We start from the raw sequence: 22,610 nt of genomic DNA on the forward strand, positions 1-22,610 counted from the left end.
ATCGCAAAACTGGGTTATAGATGGCAGAGAGTTGGTGTCGTAAACCACTGCCTCTGTTCAAAGATGGTCGCTCACAGTGGATGTAAATGGCTTCTTTCACTCCTCTTTCAAACCATCTGTCCTCTCTGTCCAAAATGTGAACGTTGGCATCCTCGAAAGAATGACCTTTGTCCTTTAGATGCAGATGGACAGCTGAGTCTTGTCCCATGGAGGTGGCTCTTCTATGTTGTGCCATACGCTTGGGAAGTGGCTGTTTGGTCTCTCCGATGTAGAGGTCTGGGCATTGTTAATTTTGTGTTTAGGAGTTTTGTCTTTCGGGTGAACCAGTTTCTGTCTGAGTGTGTTGCTGGGTCTGAAATGCACCGGGATGTCGTGCTTGGAGAAAACTCTCCTGAGTTTCTCTGATACACCGGTTACATAGGGGATGACAATGTTGTTGCGTCTGTCCTTCTTATCCTCCCTCGCTGGTGTCTGATCTTCTTTTCTCTGCATCTTTGCTGACTTTATAAACGCCCAATTAGGATAGCCGCACGTTTTGAGTGCTTCCTTTACATGTGTGTGTTCCTTCTTTTTTCCTTCAGGCTTAGAGGGAACATGTTCTGCCCGGTGGTGTAGGGTCCTGATTACCCCAAGTTTGTGTTCCAGAGGGTGATGGGAGTCAAAGAGGAGGTACTGGTCCGTGTGCGTGGGCTTCCGGTAAACTTCAATGTTGAGTTTGCCGTTCTCTTCAATGTGCACAGCGCAGTCCAGGAAAGGCAAACAGTTGTCCTTTGTGTCTTCCCTGGTGAACTTGATGTTTTTATCCACAGCGTTAATGTGAGCAGTGAAGGATTTCACTTCTTGTGTCTTGATTTTGACCCAGGTGTCGTCTACATATCTGTACCAGTGGCTGGGTACTCTCCCTTTGAAAGAGCCAAGAGCCTTCCTTTCCACTTCCTCCATGTAAAGGTTGGCTACAATAGGTGACAGCCATGTTTTTGTCTGTAGAAACCCTCGTTGTATTTGAAATATGTAGTGGTGAGGCAGAGATCTAACAGTGTGCAAATCTGATCGGGTGTGAAGTTGGTCCTGTCTTCCAAGGAGCTGGAGAAGGAGAAGACAAATGGTAAACGGTAAACTTCAACCTCAGTTTACCGGAAGCCCACACACAGGGACCAGTACCTCCTTGGCTCATGGCTCATGTGATTAGGTAGAGGATCATCAGGGGGTCCTTTGTCCCTCTTTGGGGGGAAACTCCCACTGGGTTTAAATCTGGGACTCTCCACCATTTGACCCTTAGAACTGAAGAAGCTTCTCGGATGAGAGGTGAAACGTCTTCAAGCAACTCAAAGAAGTCCAGACGCTTTTCTTTCCAAGCTCCTTATATAGAATAGAGCTGGAACTAATTTTCATTACTGATTCAAGATCCACTGATTATAAGATTTGAAAACTTTGAATCAGTTTGTATAACTTTAGCAATACCCAGGTTTTCCTGCAGCTTGAAAAATCTCTGCTGGGGAAATAAGGGCTGAGCCACCTCATGTTGGTGCTTTCTCACTTCGAGGACATTTTGAAGCAGTTATGCATGCTCACCACTGGATGGAGCACTTTGTGTGCTTTGTGATTTAATGGCACCATATCTTAGGCTCTAAAACTTTTCAAACACTTAACAGAGTCACAGCTGAAGTTGAGCATATTTTTTTTAAGCTGTTTTCTCCCAGACGCTTGTTTCTATCCGTCTCTGTGTGTCTGCACTCCGTCCTCCTTTACAGACATTCTGACTTCTGTAAACAAAGTCCAGTGGTCATACTTTTGCCTCAATAAGGCAGTGCTCCTCACTTTTTTTTTGCCACTGTTAACTCCTTATTTTCCACCACGATGATTCGTCTGGAGCACTCCAGTAGAGCCACGGTCAAAGTTTATATGAGGTTATGCGCCATAAATTTTCACATGGCATCATCCAGAATCCACTAACAAGAGGAGGAGGGACTCTTCTGAAGGTGACAGAGATGGATGAACCAGGACCTGATGTGTTTCTTTCTTCTTCTCCTCCTCCTCTTTCATCCCTTTTTGGGTGGTTCGTGTAAGCAATCTGCACTCTCTCTCCAAACATGCATCCTTACGAAGCGCTGCAGTGTGAGGTGTGATGTCAGGGCTGAGCTCCCACAGCTCCCCAGAGAACTTTAAAGGAGGAGCAGGGAGAGGAGCAAGGCGTGCTGACTCCTAAAGATCACCACAAAACGCACCCTGAAACAGGTGAGTCACACCAAACCTCAGCAGCTGCCAACCCCTAATCTGAGTCTCTAATTTTCACAGTCTTGTTTCTTTGTGCTTCCCATGTTGTGTCAATGAGTACTAGATTTTTCCAGTGTCTCAGCACATAGTTGCACGCTGTTATCAGATTCTTTTAGTAATGCTTGCTACATTACTATATTTGTACGTGTTTTTCCCACCTCTGTGCTGTAGTCAGGCATCTGCTGCGATAAACTGAGACGTCCTTCTGTGTCGGCAAAGGCTCACAGAGTAGTTTGTATTAAAATTACTGACTGCATGCAGACGAATTCTTCAGATCTATCTGTAAAACCTGTGCTTTATTTTTACTGTAAACAGTGAGCACTATCTGGCCTGGTTGGTCAGAAATAATTCAAGTATTTTTAATCCTGTGTCAGTGATTAACTTTGGATTATTACGGCGAAGTTGTTGCTAAAAAACAACAACCAAAAAACCCAGAAAGTCAAGAATTATTTCAGTATGTGTTAGGACAGCTCTGTTATCATACAGCCAGGTTCACCTGTCAGACATGGAGTCAAAAACTGATGGCAAATCATCGCTAACCAGCGAAGAACTGGCTGCTATTGAGGATGAAGATGTTCTCAACAAGATGGTGAGTGAGTTATAGGTGGCTTCAGCCAATCAAATTATCCATATCACATCTATGCAAAGAAAAAGCAGTGAGATAATTGTTGTTTCGTTTCCATTTTGCCATCATATGTGTTCTAAACTGTGTAATTTCTGACATTTAAATTCAGTTTTATTGATACAGCACCAAATCACAACAACAGTCACCTCAAGATGCTTTATAAGATAAGATAAACGTCCTACAGTATCAAAGAGACATGACCAGCTGGGTGTTGAAAGGAAAGGAAAGGAAAGGAAAGGAAAGGAAAGGAAAGGAAAGGAAAGGAAAGGAAAGGAAAGGGAGACAGGACAAAACACAAACTATGGGAACGAGAAGATCAATTTTAATGACATAAAGCAGTGACGAATAAACACAAGGAGAATGAAAACGGGTGAGCGGAAAAGAAATGCTCAGTGCTCATCATGGGAAGTCAACATCCTGAGGCTATAGCAGCATAACTATGACATAATTAACGACCACCTGATCCAGCTTGCCATTATAAGCTTGTTGTGATCCTCATCTTAAAACTAGAAAAGGTGTCTGTCTCCTGAATCCAAATTGGGAGCTGGTTCCACAGGCGAGGGGCCTGATAGCTGAAGTCTCTGCCTTCCACTCTACTTTTAGAAACTCTACACTGTATTTGATGTAATGCAATGTTTTAAATGATTCTCACTCAGTTTTCTGCTTTAGTTTAGTACATTTTGGGGGGATTTCTATCAACTTTCAATTCAAGTTGAAATTAAAACCTGTTTCGTTAACTTATTTCTTTTTTTTGTTTTTTTTTTTGTTTTTTTGTTAAGTGACAATGCTAAGTTTCACTTATTGTGTGTAACTTAAACTTAAACTGTAACTTAAATCTGTTGGGTTGATCTGAGTTGTTAGCTTCATTTAATTAAACCACATGTTACCAGTTGACATAACAATGATCTTTTTTGGGAACCACAAAAACACTTATATGTGTGGAGATTGATTTTAAATTCAGTTGAATAATTCTTTTAGTAGTTCTTTTATTTCTGGTTTAAATCTGGGCCAATGATGAGAAACTAATATGGGCAAAATATTAAATATGATCTCCCTCTCTCTCCTGAGAGAATAACTGCAACACTTTGGATTAATTGAAGGCTTTTTAAGGAGCTTTCAAAACAGTCTGATAATAATGAATCACAGTAGTCCAGCTGAGAGGTAACAAATGTGTGGGCTAGTTTTTCAGCATCGCTCTGGATTATTGCACAGATGACAAAAAGCAGTCCTACATATTTGTTTAATGTGCGCGCTGAATACATATCCTGGTCAGAAAAACGACTCCAAGATTCCTCACAGTGTTACTGGAAGCCAAAGTAATGACATTACTTAGGACCAAGTAACCTCAGTTTTGCCTAGATTTACAAGACATGCCTGCAGTCATATAAAAATATTCTGAAAGACCGGATTACAAGGTGGTTTATAATATTTTTTCTTTATATTGTTTCTTTACCTGTAATTATCGTTTTAGCTCGACAACACCTCAGATTTTGAAGAGAGACGGATGATCCGTTCTGCATTAAGGGATCTCCTGAAGAAAAAAAAGAGGTGAAATCTCAGGAAAACTTTGACAGCTCTGTCAAATAGTGAGGGGAAGTGCTATAATCATGACTCATTTGGTGCTTTGCTTTCCTTTTTCTCTCTTTAAATTGCCTATCATCAGAAAAACGGGAGCAGGAGCGAGGGTTAAGGCAGCAAAACCTAAGACAGCAAGGTCTGAGCAAAGCGGGAACGACAGGCGGGACCGTTAGCATAGGAAGAGCATCCATGAACCAGCAGCCGCCAATAAACAGTAACTGTGAACCCCCTAATGTTTGTTAATGCATCATCCTGCACTTCAGTTTTAATAATTTTTACACTTTAATTCTCTTCATCATTTTAGAACCAAGCAGCCAGCCATCTCCATCAGCAGCTACTCCCTTTAACAGGACAGGAGGCAGGTGAGTCACATGCGAGGCGGTGTAGGTGAACATTTTTGCAAAAAGGGGATTAAAGAACAATCATCTACTTCTTTGATATAGACATGATGCTTCAGCTCAATGAGCGGGAAAATAATCAAAGCATTTGCCATGTGAAAAGATGAGGTGACCCGTACTTTTGTGTCTTTGTTTCCTCTCCTCAGCAAGGCCAGTTCTGCTGCTGCTGCGGCACCCAACGCTAAGAATGTCAAACAGATGCTTCTGGACTGGTGCAGGGCCAAAACAGAGCCATATGAGGTAAATATGCCCTACCTCACTCTGTCTATGAATTATTGCCCTGTGGAGCTACACATAGCCCTGACTCTTATGTCCCTCTTGCTGCCACTTTTCCCTCTAAACTTATCCCGCTCTGGTATGAAACAGGGGGTGGACATTCAGAACTTCTCCTCCAGCTGGAAAGACGGCATTGCCTTTTGCGCCCTGGTGCACCGCTTCTTCCCTGACGCTTTCGAGTACTCCATCCTCAACCCCAACAAGCCCAAGGAAAACTTCCAGCTGGCTTTCAACACTGCGGAGTGAGCTCTCCTTCCTTATATGTCCTATCTGCAAAAACTCGAGCTTTGAATTATAAATAACAAAGTAACTTTACACTTACATTGTTTCTCTCAAGTCATTTTTCACTGACATTTGCACTTTCTGCAGGAGGCTGGCAGGCTGCCCCCCTCTGCTGGATGCCGATGACTTAGTCCGGATGAACGAGCCCGACTGGAAATGCGTGTACACATATATCCAGGAGTTTTACCGCTGTCTGGTGGAAAAAGGCCTGGTTAAAACCAAGAAGCGGCCATAGACTCAGAACCTTCGGGAGTTGCTGTGATTACAGTTTTTACAAATATTACACACATTACAGCAAGCTGATGTCAAAAGGGACAATGTTGTGTGCTTTTTTCAACTAAATATTTACATCTCGCCTCCGATCACATCTGGCTCATGCATCACTCGAATGTGCCAAATGTGTAGTATTCATATTGGTTTGTGTGTGTTAGCAGGGGCTTGTGGGTGTCTGTGCTCTCAGTGGACAGCTGGCGCTTTGGATCAGTACATTCCAGTGAGATTACACATGTGTATTAATCCCACAGTCACAGGGAGATTCTGGGAACAACTTTTATGATGATGCTGTTAAGGGCCAGAGAGTGTAAGCACTACAGATCCATTTAATAAATATTAGTTCCATTATATGCGCTGTACCCCCTACTGTTATATTGATAAAAAAGGTACTAAAGCATTTCCCTGATGCCATTTCTCCAGCAGCTGGTGGTGTGCTGGATACTTTAATGAACAGCTTACAATTTGCCTTGACATGGGGCGTGGAGTTTAAAAGACGTGGGCTGTCTGCGACTCTGACTATCTCACCTTTAAAAATTGTGATCAGAACTTAATATAAATACATTATGGCCATGAAAGGGCATGATTGTACAGCCTACATCTTTACAAACTTCAAAAAACAGAATTGGGTACACAAGTTTGAATTTATTCTGGATTGTCCCTAAGCCACACATTATCAACAATGTCTTTAAACTTGACAAGTCCAAGGCCTGTTAATTTCTCATTAGTGATCATGATTGACTACGACTGGTAGTTTGTCTGGCAGCATAAAGGATTTATTTGATAGGATCAATACTCAGAATATTGAGAAAGTCTAAAGATGGAGAATTGCCAATTTGCACAAGTTAGGAAGGTTTTTCTGAGCCATTTCTAAGCAACTGCAGGTTCCAAGATCATCAGTTCAAACAACTGTATACAAATACGAGTTATTCTGATATGTCACCACTTTGCATAGATCTGGAAGAAGATGAGAGGAAGTTGGTCAGCATTTTCAGGAATAATCCAGGAACCTCTGAGGCTCAGCCTGCCTGCCAAGCCATAAACTGGAAACTGCTGAGAAAACCAGCATCACTATTCACACTGAAGGGTGTTTTACATCGCCATGGAGATAGAGGATGCTGACCAAGACAGAAGCCCCTGCTCCAAAATCAACACCTTCAAGCTTGACTGAAATCTGCAGATCCCCACATGGACAAGGCAAATGCCTTATAAAGAAAAAAAATTATCAGACAAGACCGAGATAGAGCTATTTGACTACAGTGACAACGGGTGTGTTTGGAGTAAAGGTAAAGCTTCCACACTTACCAGCTTTTAAGCATGGTGGTGTTAGCATAATGCTCTGAGGCTGTTCTGCTGCCAGTCGTACTGGTACGTTGCACAAAGTGGATGGAATATTGAAGGAGAAGAACAACCTCCAAATTTTTCACCTTCACCTCAAATCAGCAGGTGGATCATTGAACAGTTGATGGTTCCAACAGCACAGTGATCCCAAACACATCAAAGCAGGTTTTTGAATGGATAACGCAGGCTTATACTAAGCTTCTGGAGCGGCTTTCCCACAGCCCTGATCTCAACCCTATTGAAAATTTGTCGACTATGCTTAAAAGCCGGGTCCAGTCAAGGAAACCAACTAATGTAAATGAACTCTACCAGTTCTGCCAAGAAGAGTGATGAAATATCCAGCCAGAACTGTGGCAGAAGCTTGTTAAACTTAAGCTTAGCAGCTTGCTGAGAATCCCTGTACGAAATATTAGTGGGGTATATATTTGAATCTGTGTGGATCAGAAAAAATATAAAATTAAGTCAAACTTGTGCACCCAATTCTTGATTTTTAGAGTCTTTTTCCATCCAGGAAAAAGAACAGTACAAAGAAATCATTTAAAGCCCCAAATTACCATGACATTCATGCTCATGCTGAGTGGATGTAAACTCCTGATCACAAATGTTCCCTTTTTCTTGCTGTGATGTTTCTTATGATGCCTCAGACTTTATTTTCTGGAATCTCTTGTATGTTCACAAGAGTTTTTCTGATGTGCATTTAAATGCAGTCCAGCACAATCTGTAGAATAATTTTCATACCTTGCAAAGAATCGAAATTAAAGCCTTTATTAAATGCTCTTTTAGAGAAAATGTTGTATGTAGTCAGTTTGGTTTGAATGCATTGTCACTGTATAGACTGGCCCTACTACCGGCCCAAACAGTAATAACAGTACTTTTGAGGTAATATGTTTTCTGTTGAGACACGGTTGCTTTTTGCAGTTGTTTACTGCGCAAGCTTGTGTGTATTAAGGAATATAATACAAACGTAAAAAAATGCAAAGTCACAAACATTATACATCAAAATTCTGTTTCTTGATAGGCTCGACAAAAAAGCTCGGCATAAACACCATCAGTTGCTATTAACGCTTATTATTTTGTTCGTTTAATGGGTTGTTGTGATATACATAATATTACATAATATTACCAGCTGCCAGTGCCCAAAGTGAAATTTAAATATTGACATATGGATCAATTCGTGCTATCAGTGACGCACTAATGTCAGATTAATGCGTCAGTGATAGGACAGATGCTCAGTTATTTCTGGCCGGCTGCACTTTGGCAGCTGGATTTTGTTTTGCCTGTCCTGCTCTGCCCACCCCCTGGTGTTCATGCTTTTATCTAGGGTGTATGTGTGATGGAGAGAGAGAAGGAGAGGGTGTGTGCTGGGAAGACAGAGAGGGAAAGAGAGGCGCTGGGTCGGTGTAAGACTGCTGTGCAGGAGGTGCAGGCGGGATGCTGACTACAAAGTGCACAGCTGCACCGGCGAACTGCGCGAGGTAGCCAGAGGCAGCGATAGTAAGTAGGATGAGGTATAATCAGCTGCTCTATCACGGCACAGGCATCAACATGCAAGAGTCCGGGCGCATCAACCGTGACCGTTTTCTGTCCTGACAGCCCGGCGGCGGCGCAGGCTGCACCGTGACGAGACGATCCACGGTACCGACGGGTCGCATCAGCCCTGCAGACCGGACGGGACTGTCTCCGGACATCATCGATTTTACTCTGTGACAGCCAGCTCACGTTCATAAGTGTGCGAGAAAAAGAGAAGAAGAAGAAGAGGACTGATGAATGTGTGAGCTCACCTTTTCGTTCACCTTGGAAATATAACAACGCATGAAAGGTAATTTTCTCCCCTCACAGCGTCAGTGAGCCCGAACAGCCGCTGTCTTTGTGTTTGTCTTGGTTGCACCTGTAAAACTGCGTTTTGTTGTTGTTGTTGTTTTCTATAAGTCTCTTACCTTTGTATATAACGGAGCTGTCATTCAGACTTGCAGCCTCATGGGGGGGGGGGTGCATATGTGAAAGGCCCACCGGCACCGGGTTTTAAGCTCCAAAAGTTTCCTCTTCACTTCAAACCTGTGTGATCGCTATTACTCACAGCTCTGTTTCACGGGTTATTGCTGTGATCACGTGAATTTCTCAGTTACAAAGATGTCCTCATTTGAACGTCATTCATTATTAACAGAGGTGTATAATTTATGAGTGGAAGGACTTTAAACAAAATGGAGGGAGGCACCTGTCCTTCTTATGTCAGGCATCCTCTTTCATGTAACCACAGGTGTAGATTTTAGGGTTGAACACATTTGACTCCATAAATAAAATCAGAGAAAATGATTTCTAAAATCTTTTTTTTTTTTCCAGCAATGCTTCATTCTTTTACTCTGGAAATATTATTTATCCCTGCAATATCAAAAGCTCACAACACTGGATCTTTTCTCCTAAATGTAATTAATCCCACTGAGCCCACGAACACACACCCTGTTTTGATGTCAGTCAGAAGCTGCAAAGCTTGACTTCTGATAATTTGCCGGAGCTCAGAAAGAAATGATGAGGATGAGGTCTAATGTTAGGACATTAAACATGTTGTTAGTTTATTAAATAACCTTAAGTTTGGGTCATTTGTTATTTTCGGTAAGTCTCAATAACATAGCCAAGAAAAAAACGATTGTATAAAATGTGCAGGAAGTTTTGAATGTGGATTTATTAGTGAATCTGTGAAAAGATAAGAGGTGTGCATTTACTTTACTCCAAAGAAAAGGCACAAACTGTCAACTTGTTAAGTATCAAGATCCAAGCAGAAACAGAGGAGTGGAGTGCAGGAGAGTAAATCAGCCTATATGTGTCCACTCACCAGAGATGAGGTCATATCTATCTATGCATGTATGTATATATATATATATATATATATATATATATAGATTATATATATAGCTATATATATGTATATGTATATATATACATCTATATATATATATATAATATGTATTATATATATATATATATATATACATATATATAGATATATATTATATATATATATATATATATATATATATATATATATATATACACACACACAAAATTGAGACAAAAAGCCTGAAAGACTCACTGCGTTATATTCCAGGAGGCTGTTGTAAATTGTTATTTGTGGGGTTAGTTTTGAAATTTCTAAACAGAAAGAAACAAATTGGAGCATTAAAATCACCAGAATGCAGGAAATGAAGTGTACAATGCTTCAAATTTCCTAGGGGACTAACACGTACCCCAGGTTAATGTGTCCCCTCCTGAATATTCAAGCGGAACTGACACCTACGCTTGTGACCCACAGCATCTGTTGACATTGCCTGATGTGCTTCATTATCTGCAGCTGTGTCCGATCCCCTTTGCTTCCCTTCTGACTGAACTCAAATCTTAAAGTGAGAGATTACAAAAAGCAGTGTGCTCTAAAAGCACATTACAGCCCTATTCCTTATCTAAATAACTACTAACAATCTTTTCTTTTGCTTTGTAAGAGGGTCAGGGGCTAATTAACTTTGCTTAGCAGCTAGGGTGTAATCCAGGACGCAGCAGGCCTAAAGTTAGTTCCTTAGCCCAGTTGCCTAGTCATGATAACATCATCAGTGACGCCAAGGGAGGATGATGTGGACAGGTACTCAAAATAATGTAATACGCTTTCTCATTTTCCACTCACTGCAGGCACTTCTTTTGCTCTTCCAATTGTGTGCTGACAAGCAATGTTACAATTTTGTGCCTTTTTTACATTCTGCAAGCAGAGTCACTGTGATTTCTTTTTCCTTTAAACACCATTAAGAAAAATGTCATAAACACGATGTTACAGGTTGATGGATCGCCTGCCGCAGAAACAAGTTGGCACGGACCCTTGTGGCCATAAAGTACAGCCTGGAAACTGTTCATTAATTGGAGCTGGTCTGGATTTACCTCCACAACTCCAAACACAGGAAGCACCTCTAAGCAGCCAGTCGGAAAAGCTCAAGAAAACGTCTGGATTGAATCCCATGCAGGTGGTCGTTATGCCAAAAAGGGGGACTGAGCAGATGCAGTCAGGGCAGACGAAGCCTGCGTCCACTCCAGTAACACTGGCATGCATAAGCCGACCAAGGCCAACTGCTCTTGGAAATAAACCAAGGCGAACCAGAATTTCAGTGGAGCCATCCAACGAGATAGATTTGATCCCTATTTGCATCCCAGGACCTCAGAGTACAAACATACTCCTACACTCCCCAACAGATTCTTCATTGCCTCCTCACAGTCCTCATTCTCCCCATTGCCCCCAGCCTTACCTGAACCCCACCCCCTGCCTTCCTCCACCACCACCACCATCCCCTCCTCCCCCCCCCCCCCCCTCCTCGCCAGCCATCACCTCACCTGCCCTCCAGCCTAAGCTTCAAGCCCAGCCTCAGCCCTCAGCCCCAGAAGACCCCCTCACCTGGAAGCTCAGCACAGAGCCAGATTCAGTCTGAGAAGCCAGGAGGAGAGAACAATGACTTCAGGTGAGAGAAACAATGTGTGTGGCTGTTTGCCCATTTTGTGTTGAAACACAGCTACAGATGCTGTCCTTCAGTCAGGGCTGATAAGAGAGCTGATGTGTGCCAGACCACATCACATAAATCACAGCAGCAAATTTCACTAAAAGCTTTTTGAACTGACAGAGTGACACGGCCACATTGTGTTGGTAGATTTCCCAGAGGCACTTCTGTTGTGTTTATTTATTTATTTAACCTTTATTTAATTAGAAGGTCCCTTGAGATTAATACATCTTTTTCAACAAGGAGACCTGGCTGAGGAGGCACACCATTATAAAATTATAAATTATAAAATCAATGCTTACATGTTATACAAAGTAAAGCAAGTCAAAGTCAATAAGTAACGCAATACAAAATATCAAGTTCAGTTTATGAATAGCAGTTGCAGTCTTTGGTTACAGAAGAACATATATGAGTGCTCTGAAGTCTCCCAGGGAGATAAAAGCTTTCAGCTTAATTGTCCTCTGAAGGTTATTCCAAGACCAAGGTGCAAAACGGGATACTGTCGTATCCTATACTGTTCTACCAAGTTCAGAAAAATCCTGAGTACCCTAAAAAGGAGCCACTAAGAGAAACGCAAATCATAGCAGCTGTTTAAAGGGGTTAGGAGTTTACACAGATAAGAAGGGAATTTACCCAGTATGGCTTTGTACATAAATTATGGTTGTCTCCTTAGGGTTAACGAAGGCCAGGGAAGCAGATTATAAAGTACACAGTGATGTGTACCAGACAATAAAGTGTAAATACTACACATCATCTAAAAAATGAAGTGCAGAGGTGGCAGCATGCATGTAAATAATGTCACCATAACCAAGTACATTTAAGAGTATAGCCTATGCAAATGTTTTCTTAATTGATAAATTAATACAGGCCCTATTTCAATAATAAAAACCAAGCCTGACTTTCAGCTTTTTCGCCAAGTGCTTAATATTCAGCACTAAAGGAAAGTTGGCATCCAACCAAATACTTCTCTCCTACGGTTCAAAGACCGACATTGTCTAAGATTTGAAAGCGATTTCTAGAAACCAACATGAGCTCAGTTTTTTTAGGATTGTGAATGAATTTTAAACCTTTCAGTGATGCCTGCAATTCCTAAAAGTCATCACTCGTTTGAAACTCACAAACAGCCTAAATCACCGTAATGACTAAAGAGGAAATGATGGTGTCATCTGCATAAAGGTTCACGTTAGCTCTTTAGCTTGAGGCATATTCTTCCCAATGTTCTCAATTAAAAATAGAAAATAAAACAGGACCCAAAACTAAACCTTGGGGAATTCTGTTCTTTAGGAAACTTGATTTGGCACTGTGTTCTATATAAAGTGAAGCCCTGTAACTCAAACCAGTATCACTGAATCTGCCTAACAGCAACTCATTGTAAGCAGAACCTAATGCCTTTGAAAGATCAGAAAAAACATAGCAGCACAATGCTCTGTCCTACTTAGGGAATTAATAATATCATTTGTTACCAAAACACTTGCTATTATGGTACTAAAACCCAATTTGAATGCAGACCTAGTTTGACTTAAGACTTAAGTCAGACAAATATTGTTTCAGGTGAGTGTTTATTTCAGACTCTAGAAATTTGGCAGGGTATAAAGTTTATATATCACTGGCAATAATTGTTTACATCTAAAAGGTGCCCAGTCTTAAATAAGAGGAGAACACAGGCTGCTTTCCATATTTTAGTAACAACATTAGTCTGCAGACTCAGGTGGGAAAAAATGTAATTAATAAGCTCAGGATTAAAATCAGCTGCAAGCTTTACAAGATAAGCATCCATACCGTCAGGTCTAGTTGACATTTTTGGGGGGTGAATGGATTTCAAAGCTTTACAGATTACAGGAGTAGAATTGGTTCTATAAACAAATGGATCCATTGATAAGGAAGTAAAAGACAGAAAAGACAAGATTCAAATTAGCGCTGACACTTATTTATAGCCTGTAGCACATTTAAACAACAGAAGGTGACCTAGAGTGCTTTAGAGAAAGCCACAATTACATTCCAGGTCCAAAAAAAAAAACAGTTTCAAAATACATGAAATGCTGAAAACACTGTTTTGATGTGTTAACTCATTATTGTGAAAAAAAAATCACAATGATTTAGTTTTCATTAAAATGTGTTTAGAATTTATGGGTTGATGATAATTTATATTATAAATCAGCGCACACTGATCTCCCTACTTAAGCTACCCTTACAAGTTAAAAGTATCAGGACTGGTGTCTGCAATACTGCCCCTGTATTTTTCTGGTATCAGATCGATATCAAAATTTGCATTATCGCACAGCACTATTGTACATGTAAAACTAAAGGTTGTGCTTCAAATGTCTTAAAACACCTTAAAACATAATGCAGTTTGAGCTTGGGTGATTTTAAGTTTCTTAAACAAGCAATGGCACAGTGATCGCTGTTATAATTACAAAATTCTGCAACAGATGAATATTTGTTAATATTTGTTGGGCACATTTGTAAGAAAAAGGTCTAATAATGCAGAGATATTTGGATCTTTTGGATTGAATGAATAAATTATGTCAAAGGCTGTTTAGATGACACCAAGTTTAACAGCTCTCAAATTCATCCAAAGGCACTTTTTTTCTGGGGGTTTTTTTTTTGGTGTAATGTAGCTCACAACAAATCATATCTGCACACTTTAAATTATGAATAAATGGCTATCGGCAGAGCAGAATATTAACTCTAATGATGTGCTTTTATTTCTGTAAATACGCACTGTAACTAACAACAGGACGTCCATTTACATAAATTATTTGACCCCGAACGTGTGCTAATAAAACTATTTTGTCAGATGCAGAAATTGCATATCCAAATAATGACAAGCAAAATGTGCAGAGGTGTAAAGCTGATTGAATGAGTCCATTTAACCACATTCACTCAAATATTTTTTTGCCAAAATACTTGTTGGTTCCAGCGTTTTGAAAAACAGGATGTGTTTCTTTTTCTTGATCTCACATTAAAGCAAAGTGAATCAGTGGTTCTCACTGTTTCTGTTAACCGAGGAAAATCACAAACCAAAGAAACTGATGGTTAGATGGAGTCTTAATTAATTATTTTGGATATTTCAGCACAAAATAATCAAACTGGTAATTCAAAGGATGATTAGCTCCATACTTTCTTTTTATCTTTGCCAGAACTCATCCACAATCACACATGCACACACACAGACACACACACACACAGACACACAGGCAGGCAGAATACTTAGTCATCATCAAGGGATGCAGAGGTGCTTAATTGTGCTTATCTTTTTTCTGTACACAGAAACCCTGATGAAAGCTCTTTCTCTGAGGATTACAGCATGGATTACGTCCTTGTTTACCTTAAACTATAGAACTCATGCAATTTTTCCACTGTTTCTGTCCTTTCAAAGGGTGTACATCATCACATGGAACGTGGGATCAGCTGTGCCGCCAGATGACATCACTTCTCTCTTTGGACCAAATGTCTCCGATGGGAACATTGACATGTTTATCATCGGGTAAGCAAGTAATTCTGCACGGCTCAGCGGTGCCAAAGAGACAGCCGTGAATGCCCACTCAGTCATCTGTGTTCATTTTGATTCTTCCCCTCCTGTTACCCATCACTGTCCTTTTTTTAGTATTATTATTTTCATTTTGACATTTCTCTACTTTCTGGCACCATCCAGACTCCAAGAAGTCAACTCCATGATAAACAAAAGACTGAAGGATGTTCTTTTCTCAGACCAGTGGAGTGAGCTTTGCATGGACACGCTCAGCCCTTTTCGGATATGTTTTGGTCAGTAAGGAGTGAAATCTGTTGTCCTTCATAACCTTTAGCACCATTAGAATTGTAGTTTCTTTTGCTACAGATATATTATTTTTCATCTATCTCATCTGTTCAGGTGGCGTCCCAGCGAATGCAGGGAGTGCTGCTGCTGGTTTTCTCTAAATTCTGCCACCTTCCATTTCTCAGAGGTGTGCAGACACAGAGTACACGCACAGGACTTGGGGGATACTGGGTACGTGCTACACATTACAGAGTGCTGCTTTGAAACCAGCCGAGATTCATGATGTTGCAAAAGTTGAAGTGGGCTCATGTCACTGGGGGTAGCAAGGGAAGATATAGTGTGTGTGTGCTCCCTCCTGCCAGCAGGTGCATGCATGCGTGGGTGCATATGTCAGTGTGTGACCTTCCTGTGCGTGTTGATGTCAGCATCACCCCTGGCTGCTGCTGGTGCAGTCTCCTTCTCTTTGAGGTCAGTGCAGCAGCAGCAGACTGTCTGGCTTTCTGGTGTTGTGAGTGTTGGGGGAAAAAAAAACAACACGACCTTGTCCCCGAGCACAGATCTGGTTGATATACGCTGATGTTTGTTTAATTTTAAATCTTGTCTGCATAAGAGGTCCTTTTGACGCTGCATGCTTTGCCCTTTCCTGTCATTTTAAGGGGAATAAAGGCGGCGTCAGTGCAAGGATGACCATGTTCGGCCACCCCGTGTGCTTCCTCAACTGTCACCTGCCAGCTCACATGAGGAACCTGGAACAGAGGATGGAAGACTTTGAAAGCATCCTGCAGCAGCAGCAGTTTGAAGGAGGGGCTGCTACTGGTGTACTAGACCATGAGTGGGTGACTTTTCTTTTTTTTTCTTTTTTTTTTTTTAATAAAAGGTCTAATTAACTGAAAAAAGCTTTGCACAACCATACAAAGTGATGTCATTATTAAGTTATAACAATGAACAAATCCCACACATATATTTGTTAAAAAATGTTTCCTGCTTTGATCAAACCTCTTGAACCCTCAGCATGCACGCTTAATTTAGCTAATAATGATATGTATTTATGTTAATTTTTTTAAATTGAATCTACATAGGCACAGTGCACTACAGTGGTAAATTGACTGTTTTATTCTTTGTATCTGTGCTCTCTTCCTGAAGTAAAGGCCTCTTTATTCTGTTCCCAGTGTCGTGTTTTGGTTTGGGGATTTAAATTTCCGTATTGAAGACTATGATATCCATGTGGTGAAATGTGCCATTGACAGCAATAAGCTGCCTCTTCTGTGGGAGCGGGATCAGGTGAGGCACCTTCAGCATTTTAATAAAGCATTCACACATTCACAGAGACAGATGGATTTTTCTGGAAGGCTTCATGCCACCTGTTTAATCAGACGCTGCAACCAACAGAGGGAGCTGTAGCACAAGAACTTGTGTTTAAATAATAATTATTTCTAATATTATAATTCTGGAATGTTTGCCCTACTCTGTAGCTCAACATGGCTAAAAACACAGAGCTCATCCTGGAAGGCTTCATGGAGGGACAACTTAAATTCCCACCTACTTATAAGTTTGATGTAGGCACTCATACGTACGATACCAGGTTGGTTCAGTCATCTCTATCTAGACCCTGTTTACACGTGGTTTTAAAATGTATCTTGGGCAATCAGATCCCAAGTGGAGACACACTCCTAAATCCTAATATGTCCGGATGTTTCTCTGATAAGGACATAACACAAAGTGTCATCAGTGTAGTCATCTTGTCTTTGACTTTGAATGACATCCACTCAGTCTCATCAGGTGGAATAGCACGGACACATATTATGAATCAGTCACACCAGAATAGGATTGTAACCTTCTTGTGACTATAGGAAAAATTGGTGGTTGCCTGGTAATTGCATTATTATTGTTCCACCTGGTAAATGATTGCCATTTGATTGTCCAAAGATTGAATACGCAACACTTTTAACCTCTGGACAACAGTTTCAATTGCAAGATGATAACACAAATCAGCTGGTCAGAGGCAACCTGCCTCCAAACAGTCACGGTCAACCAGTCAGACCGGCTCATACAGATTGATGGAGGGTTTCAAATACTTGTCATCAGATTGACAACACAATAGAATCAAACTGAATCAGTCTGATCTCTTTGCAATAGGGGACTGGACTCAACTGGTTGTATTCTGGTTAGACTTCTATATAACAGTAAGGTAGCTGAGCGTATGTATCATTTTGCAGTAAAGTTGCTGTCCTGCAGAAACTATGTAACTATTTATGGACTTTCTGTTTCAAATGAGGATCTAAATGTAAGTAGTAAATGTGAATTTCTGTGCATGTAGAAAGCAGCAGATTTGTGATTTTCACAGTTTTATCAAAGTTAGCTCCTGTATCATCACAAACAGACTGCTTCTATTTGCCAACTTGACCGCATTCAGTCTCAAGCTACTAACAGACTGACTCCATCCTAATGCTGTTGTATTGCCATCTTGACTCACCTTGAAGACAGCAATTAACTGTGAGTGGTCACAAACCTGGTCCTCATCTTTAAAGTAATAATCTCAAAGGCAAAATTGTCACAAGTTTCATAATAATTTTGGCCCTTTTGCTGTTTCCAACAATCGTTTTCCCTTGTGTGAACAACAGCATTTATTCTTGAAACAGATCTGAACATTTTTGTAACTATTGTGTGTGATAACTGAGGGGCTCTTTCACCTTCAGCTTATCAACCTTGGCCGTAAACAGAAGTGAGCATTAGGGTTGGAGTAGCAAGTATAAATGATGATGAATTATCAGCTCTCCAGTTGGTGTTCAGATGTCTGAAATGCATTTTAAAACCAAGTGTAAACAGGGTTGTTGATTTTATTGTCTAAAAGCAAAGTTTCCACCGCTTATAACCGTGTGTCTGTTTCTCTGTCAGTGCTAAAAAGAGGAAACCTGCCTGGACAGATCGCATCCTATGGCGTCTTCGCCGCACTGGTTCACCAGTTCCTACCCACAATGCAGCACTGCAGCGTGGCCTGACCTCGTGGTTGGGGGGGGCAACTAAAGTGACACAGCATGCGTATCGCAGTCACATGAGTTTCACCATCAGTGACCACAAACCTGTTTCTGCCCTGTTTTCACTACATGTGAGACAATGATTATCATATGACCTCAGATGAAGCATGCCATAATTACATCTCTGTGTTGTTACATTGCTAGGTTGTGCTTTATCTAACTATCTATAACTTATCTCCTAGTTCCCATTCAGGGTGGATATGCCTCTGGTGGAACTGCAGGTAAACAAGGAATGGAGCAAAGCCTCAGATGCTACAATCAGATTCACTGTTGCATCAACTTATCAGCGCAGCTCATGGGACTGGGTGGCAATATACAAGGTAAGTCTTAAGTTTATAAATTATTACACATATTTCCCACAGTGTCAGCACCTGCAATTATCTTCCTGCAGGTTGGATTCAGACATCACAAAGATTATCAGGCGTATGTGTGGGCCAAAGCGGAGCATGCAACGCAGGTGAGCCTTAGCACAAATTCACAAATATGTTTTGAGCTGAACTCAGAGATACTCTGTCTGGTTTTCTCTCCACAGGTGACATTCTCAGAGGAGGATTTGCCGAGAGATGACTGTGAATATATCCTGGGTTACTACAGTCATAACATGAACAGCATTGTTGGATTGTCATCACCAATTCAGGTAACACGAATTATAGAACAACGTGAAGCAAATGCATTCCTGTTAGTCATGAACAGATTCAGGTACACAGGTACAATCATCAGCCACTTCATTAGGTATGTCTTCCTAGCACCAGGGTTAGGGCACTCTTATGCCTTCAGACATGCCTTAATTCTGATTCAACAAGGTGCTGCAAAACATTCCTTTGAAATCTGGGTACATATTGACATTATAGGATCACACAGTTAATCACACAGTTGCTGCAGATTCATGAAACGTAGCCGTAGTTTCCTGTTCTTAGCTGACAGGAGTGGCACCCAGTGTGATGTTCTGCTGCCATAGTCCATCTGCTTCAAGGTTTGACATATTGTGCACATGTGAGTGAAGTTGCCCCCCCACCTTCTAAAAATCCAACAAAAGTGGTATCAAACGTTTGTGCTACATTTGTGCTGGTTTGTGCTGCAAAAATTTGGTTTGTGCTGCAAAAATTTTTGTTTGTGCTGCTATCATTTTAAAGATATTCAAGAAATTTTCTGTGTTGACCTTTTGACCTTTACATTTTTGTTAATATCTTTAAAACAGAAGCAGCACAAACGACAATTTCAGCAGCACAAACCAGCACAAACGTAGCACAGTTGAATGATACCAGTTTTGTTTGATTCCATTAATGTGGGGGGGCTGGTTGACCTCTGATGACCTCTAGAAATTTTCTTGAATATCTTTAAAATGATAGCAGCACAAATGAAAATCTTTGCAGCACAAACGTAGCACAAACGTTTGATACCACTTTTGTTGGATTTGAAGAAGGTGGGGTAGCCAACTTCACTCACATTATTGATGTGTGAGTGAAGTTCACTCACTGATCATCTTCTACATGCATTGGTCATAACCAGAGGATATTTGGATTATTGTTGCTCTCCTATCAGCTTGAAACTGTCTGGCTATTCTCCTCTGGCATCAACAGGCATTTTCACCCATAGTGCTGCGTCTCACTGGATATTTTCTCTTTTTCAGTCCATACTCCGTAAGATGGCTGTGTGGGATAATCCCAGTAGATCAGCACTGTCAGAAATACTGAAACTTTAATCACCTTTCCTCCTAGTTCAGATGTTCAGTTTGAACTTCAGCAGGTCATCTTGACCATATCTATACGTCTATATGCACTGAGCTGCTACCATATGATTGACTAGTTGGATATTTGCATCAATGAGCAGTTGAACAGGTATAAATGGCATGGCTAGTGTATACTGTATATATAAGTAAACTGTATATTATATTTGCCATTTAAATGCAAATATAATAGCAAAAAAATCGGATTCTATCCACTAAATGTGAATATTTCCAGGATCTGTTTGTCCTCTGTGAGAGTGAAGTAATATCTGACAAATTTCCAACTGTTTGACTGACAAAACAGGATGCGTGAATAAGGCAGCTGGGCTTATCAAAGAGAAAAACATGAATATTTTATCATAAAACTTCTTAATATGTCTGCTACTTTTCATTTATCTGAGTCAAAATATGGAGATTAAACTGCTACCACTGTGCAAGCAGTGAAATTATCCCCACTTTACCTGGCCACAACATTAAAAATCTGCTCGAAAATGCAGATTGTCAAAAGACACGAAGTGCCTGATATCTTTAAGTTAATTATTATTTTTAATTCACTTGCACTTATTGTACTTACTTGAGTAAAGCATATTGAGCGTTGTGCCGACATACGTCTTGTCCTCAACAGATCAACATGCCAGTTCACAGTCCCACCGTGTGTCGCTCCGAGAGCTCCGATGTCAGCTCTGAAGATGACAGCACTCTTGTTCTGCTGGCTCCAAACTCCCGCAGCCCGAGCCCTAAAGCAGGCAAACACCACCACCGTCACCGGCGCAGTCGCAGCCCTGCACTTCCTGCTCTTTCATCTAATCCCCTCCCTTCTCTGCAGAGCCTCAGCCTCGGGCCTCGCTCCAAAGAGAGCCAGACACGAAGCCACTCTCCCTGCTCTAAAAAGGAGCGGCTCATGTCCCCCGACGCCGTGCCATCTCCCACCATCAGCCCACTCAGTCCTCGCAGCCCTGTGTCTCCAGGTAGTGTGGTGACTGCACCAGAGGCCCTGGTTGCTGCTATCCTAGGTGAACCCAGACCAGCTCAGGTTAGCCCCACAGGGGTGAAACGGATAGGAAAGACAGGGGAAACAGACACTGCAAAGAAAATGAAGATCAAGAGTTAAAATGAGACTGTGTATGAGCGGGAAAAAAAGCAATATCCATCAAATCAGAGTCTGATCTGACCCCCGTGTCACTGTGCTCATAGTGTCACAGGTCATTTATTGACTCCTAATGTAGTTTGCAAACATTCCTTTGCTTTCCCAGTGCTTTTATAGACTCATAAGCTATATCATTATGTAAACAAGCATACTGAATATGAGGCTAAAGTTGGAGCAAACCTGTGACCGATATGAACAGATGTTATTGACAGCAATATGGATCCATGTAAACAGTCCTGCATCAGAGTAAGGACCTTGGATCACAAGTATTGATGGTATCACAGTTAACAGCAGAGTGTGTGTGTGTGTGTGTGTGTGTGTGTGTGTGTGTGTGTGTGTGTGTGTGTGTGTGTGTGTGTGTGTGTGTGTGTTTGTGTGTGAGTGGTTTTGTGTAGACCTTTGTGCTAAACCATAAATATGTCAAACTTTCATTTTGGAACACATGATGGTTTAAATGTTTAACTCTATAGGTCTTGGTCTGTATTCATAAAACAAATCTAATGCATCCAAAAGTAGAGAAATCATCTAATTCTATCTGAAATCTACATGTGACTGTGAAAACTTGAACATCGCTTTTTGTGGATACAGCCCCTGTTCTATAGGGCTCCTTGAGTGACTGTTTAGGCTAATAATGTGTTTCTTTGGCTCCCAGGAAACTGTGTTGTGTCATCTATGCGAGTGTGCAAATAAAAGAGCAAATGCAAACTAACAAATGCTGATTATTGGATGACATTAAGCTGTCAAGAAAAAGCATACATTTGTACATTTGTGTGAACTCACTTAACCCTCAGTTCAGATATATCTTACTTGCATTCCTGCTTTAAGTGAACAACAACTCATGACTCCACTTGGACTTCAATATTTTGATTCAGAGAGACTTTGAATGAGGTCAAAATTAGCATTCGTCTTCAATCCCCTGGCAAATGTTAACAGCCAAACATGTTACTAGAGTCACGGGGTCACAGGGAAATGTGTGTTTGATACGTCATTTACAAACTATTATGGATCACAGGAAAGGGAATCACTTGTCTATGAGATGCAATACAAGTTGCCACTTAACTTGGGGATTTAAATATGGCGATTAATTGGATTCAGTTCAGTTCTATATATAAAACACCACTTCACAAGAAGTCATTTCAAGATGCTTTATATTGTAAGGTAAAGATCTTACAATACAGATGGAGAAGCCCAACGATCCAATAATCTCCTATCTCGCACTTGGCGAGAGTGGGGAAGAAGAACGCATGTAGAGACTTTCGGGCGTAGTCTCTATGTAGGGGCAAAACAAATTGTCCTTGTTTTTTCTAAAAATGGTGACATTTATCGACCAACGGTGAAAATGGTTGTCAAGAGCCCCATACCCTTTGTCGTAATA

The 22,610-nt window shown here is 41.0% G+C and overlaps 2 protein-coding genes across 2 annotated transcripts; both read left to right on the forward strand.

Annotated features, from left to right (window-relative positions):
- Positions 1 to 1,622: 1,622 nt before the first annotated feature.
- On the forward strand, positions 1,623 to 8,514 carry smtna (smoothelin a). Its single transcript, XM_040000723.1, has 8 exons — positions 1,623 to 2,235; positions 2,761 to 2,863; positions 4,371 to 4,444; positions 4,561 to 4,691; positions 4,782 to 4,839; positions 5,022 to 5,115; positions 5,242 to 5,393; positions 5,521 to 8,514. Exons 2-8 carry the CDS (start codon positions 2,780 to 2,782, stop codon positions 5,666 to 5,668), a joined length of 741 nt encoding a protein of 246 aa, XP_039856657.1. The 5' UTR covers positions 1,623 to 2,235; positions 2,761 to 2,779; the 3' UTR covers positions 5,669 to 8,514.
- Positions 8,515 to 8,709: 195 nt separating this feature from the next.
- Positions 8,710 to 21,922, forward strand: LOC120714481 (phosphatidylinositol 4,5-bisphosphate 5-phosphatase A). Its single transcript, XM_040000722.1, has 13 exons — positions 8,710 to 8,863; positions 10,862 to 11,534; positions 14,950 to 15,057; positions 15,226 to 15,335; positions 15,442 to 15,558; positions 15,984 to 16,159; positions 16,497 to 16,608; positions 16,800 to 16,909; positions 18,223 to 18,433; positions 18,545 to 18,682; positions 18,754 to 18,819; positions 18,895 to 18,999; positions 20,714 to 21,922. The coding sequence occupies exons 4-13, from the start codon at positions 15,267 to 15,269 to the stop codon at positions 21,197 to 21,199; spliced, it is 1,590 nt and encodes a 529-aa protein (XP_039856656.1). The 5' UTR covers positions 8,710 to 8,863; positions 10,862 to 11,534; positions 14,950 to 15,057; positions 15,226 to 15,266; the 3' UTR covers positions 21,200 to 21,922.
- The last annotated feature ends 688 nt before the right edge of the window (positions 21,923 to 22,610 follow it).

Source organism: Simochromis diagramma, unplaced genomic scaffold (genome assembly GCF_900408965.1).
Source record: "Simochromis diagramma unplaced genomic scaffold, fSimDia1.1 OVJJ01000596.1, whole genome shotgun sequence".
NCBI classification, from domain to species: Eukaryota; Metazoa; Chordata; class Actinopteri; order Cichliformes; family Cichlidae; genus Simochromis; species Simochromis diagramma.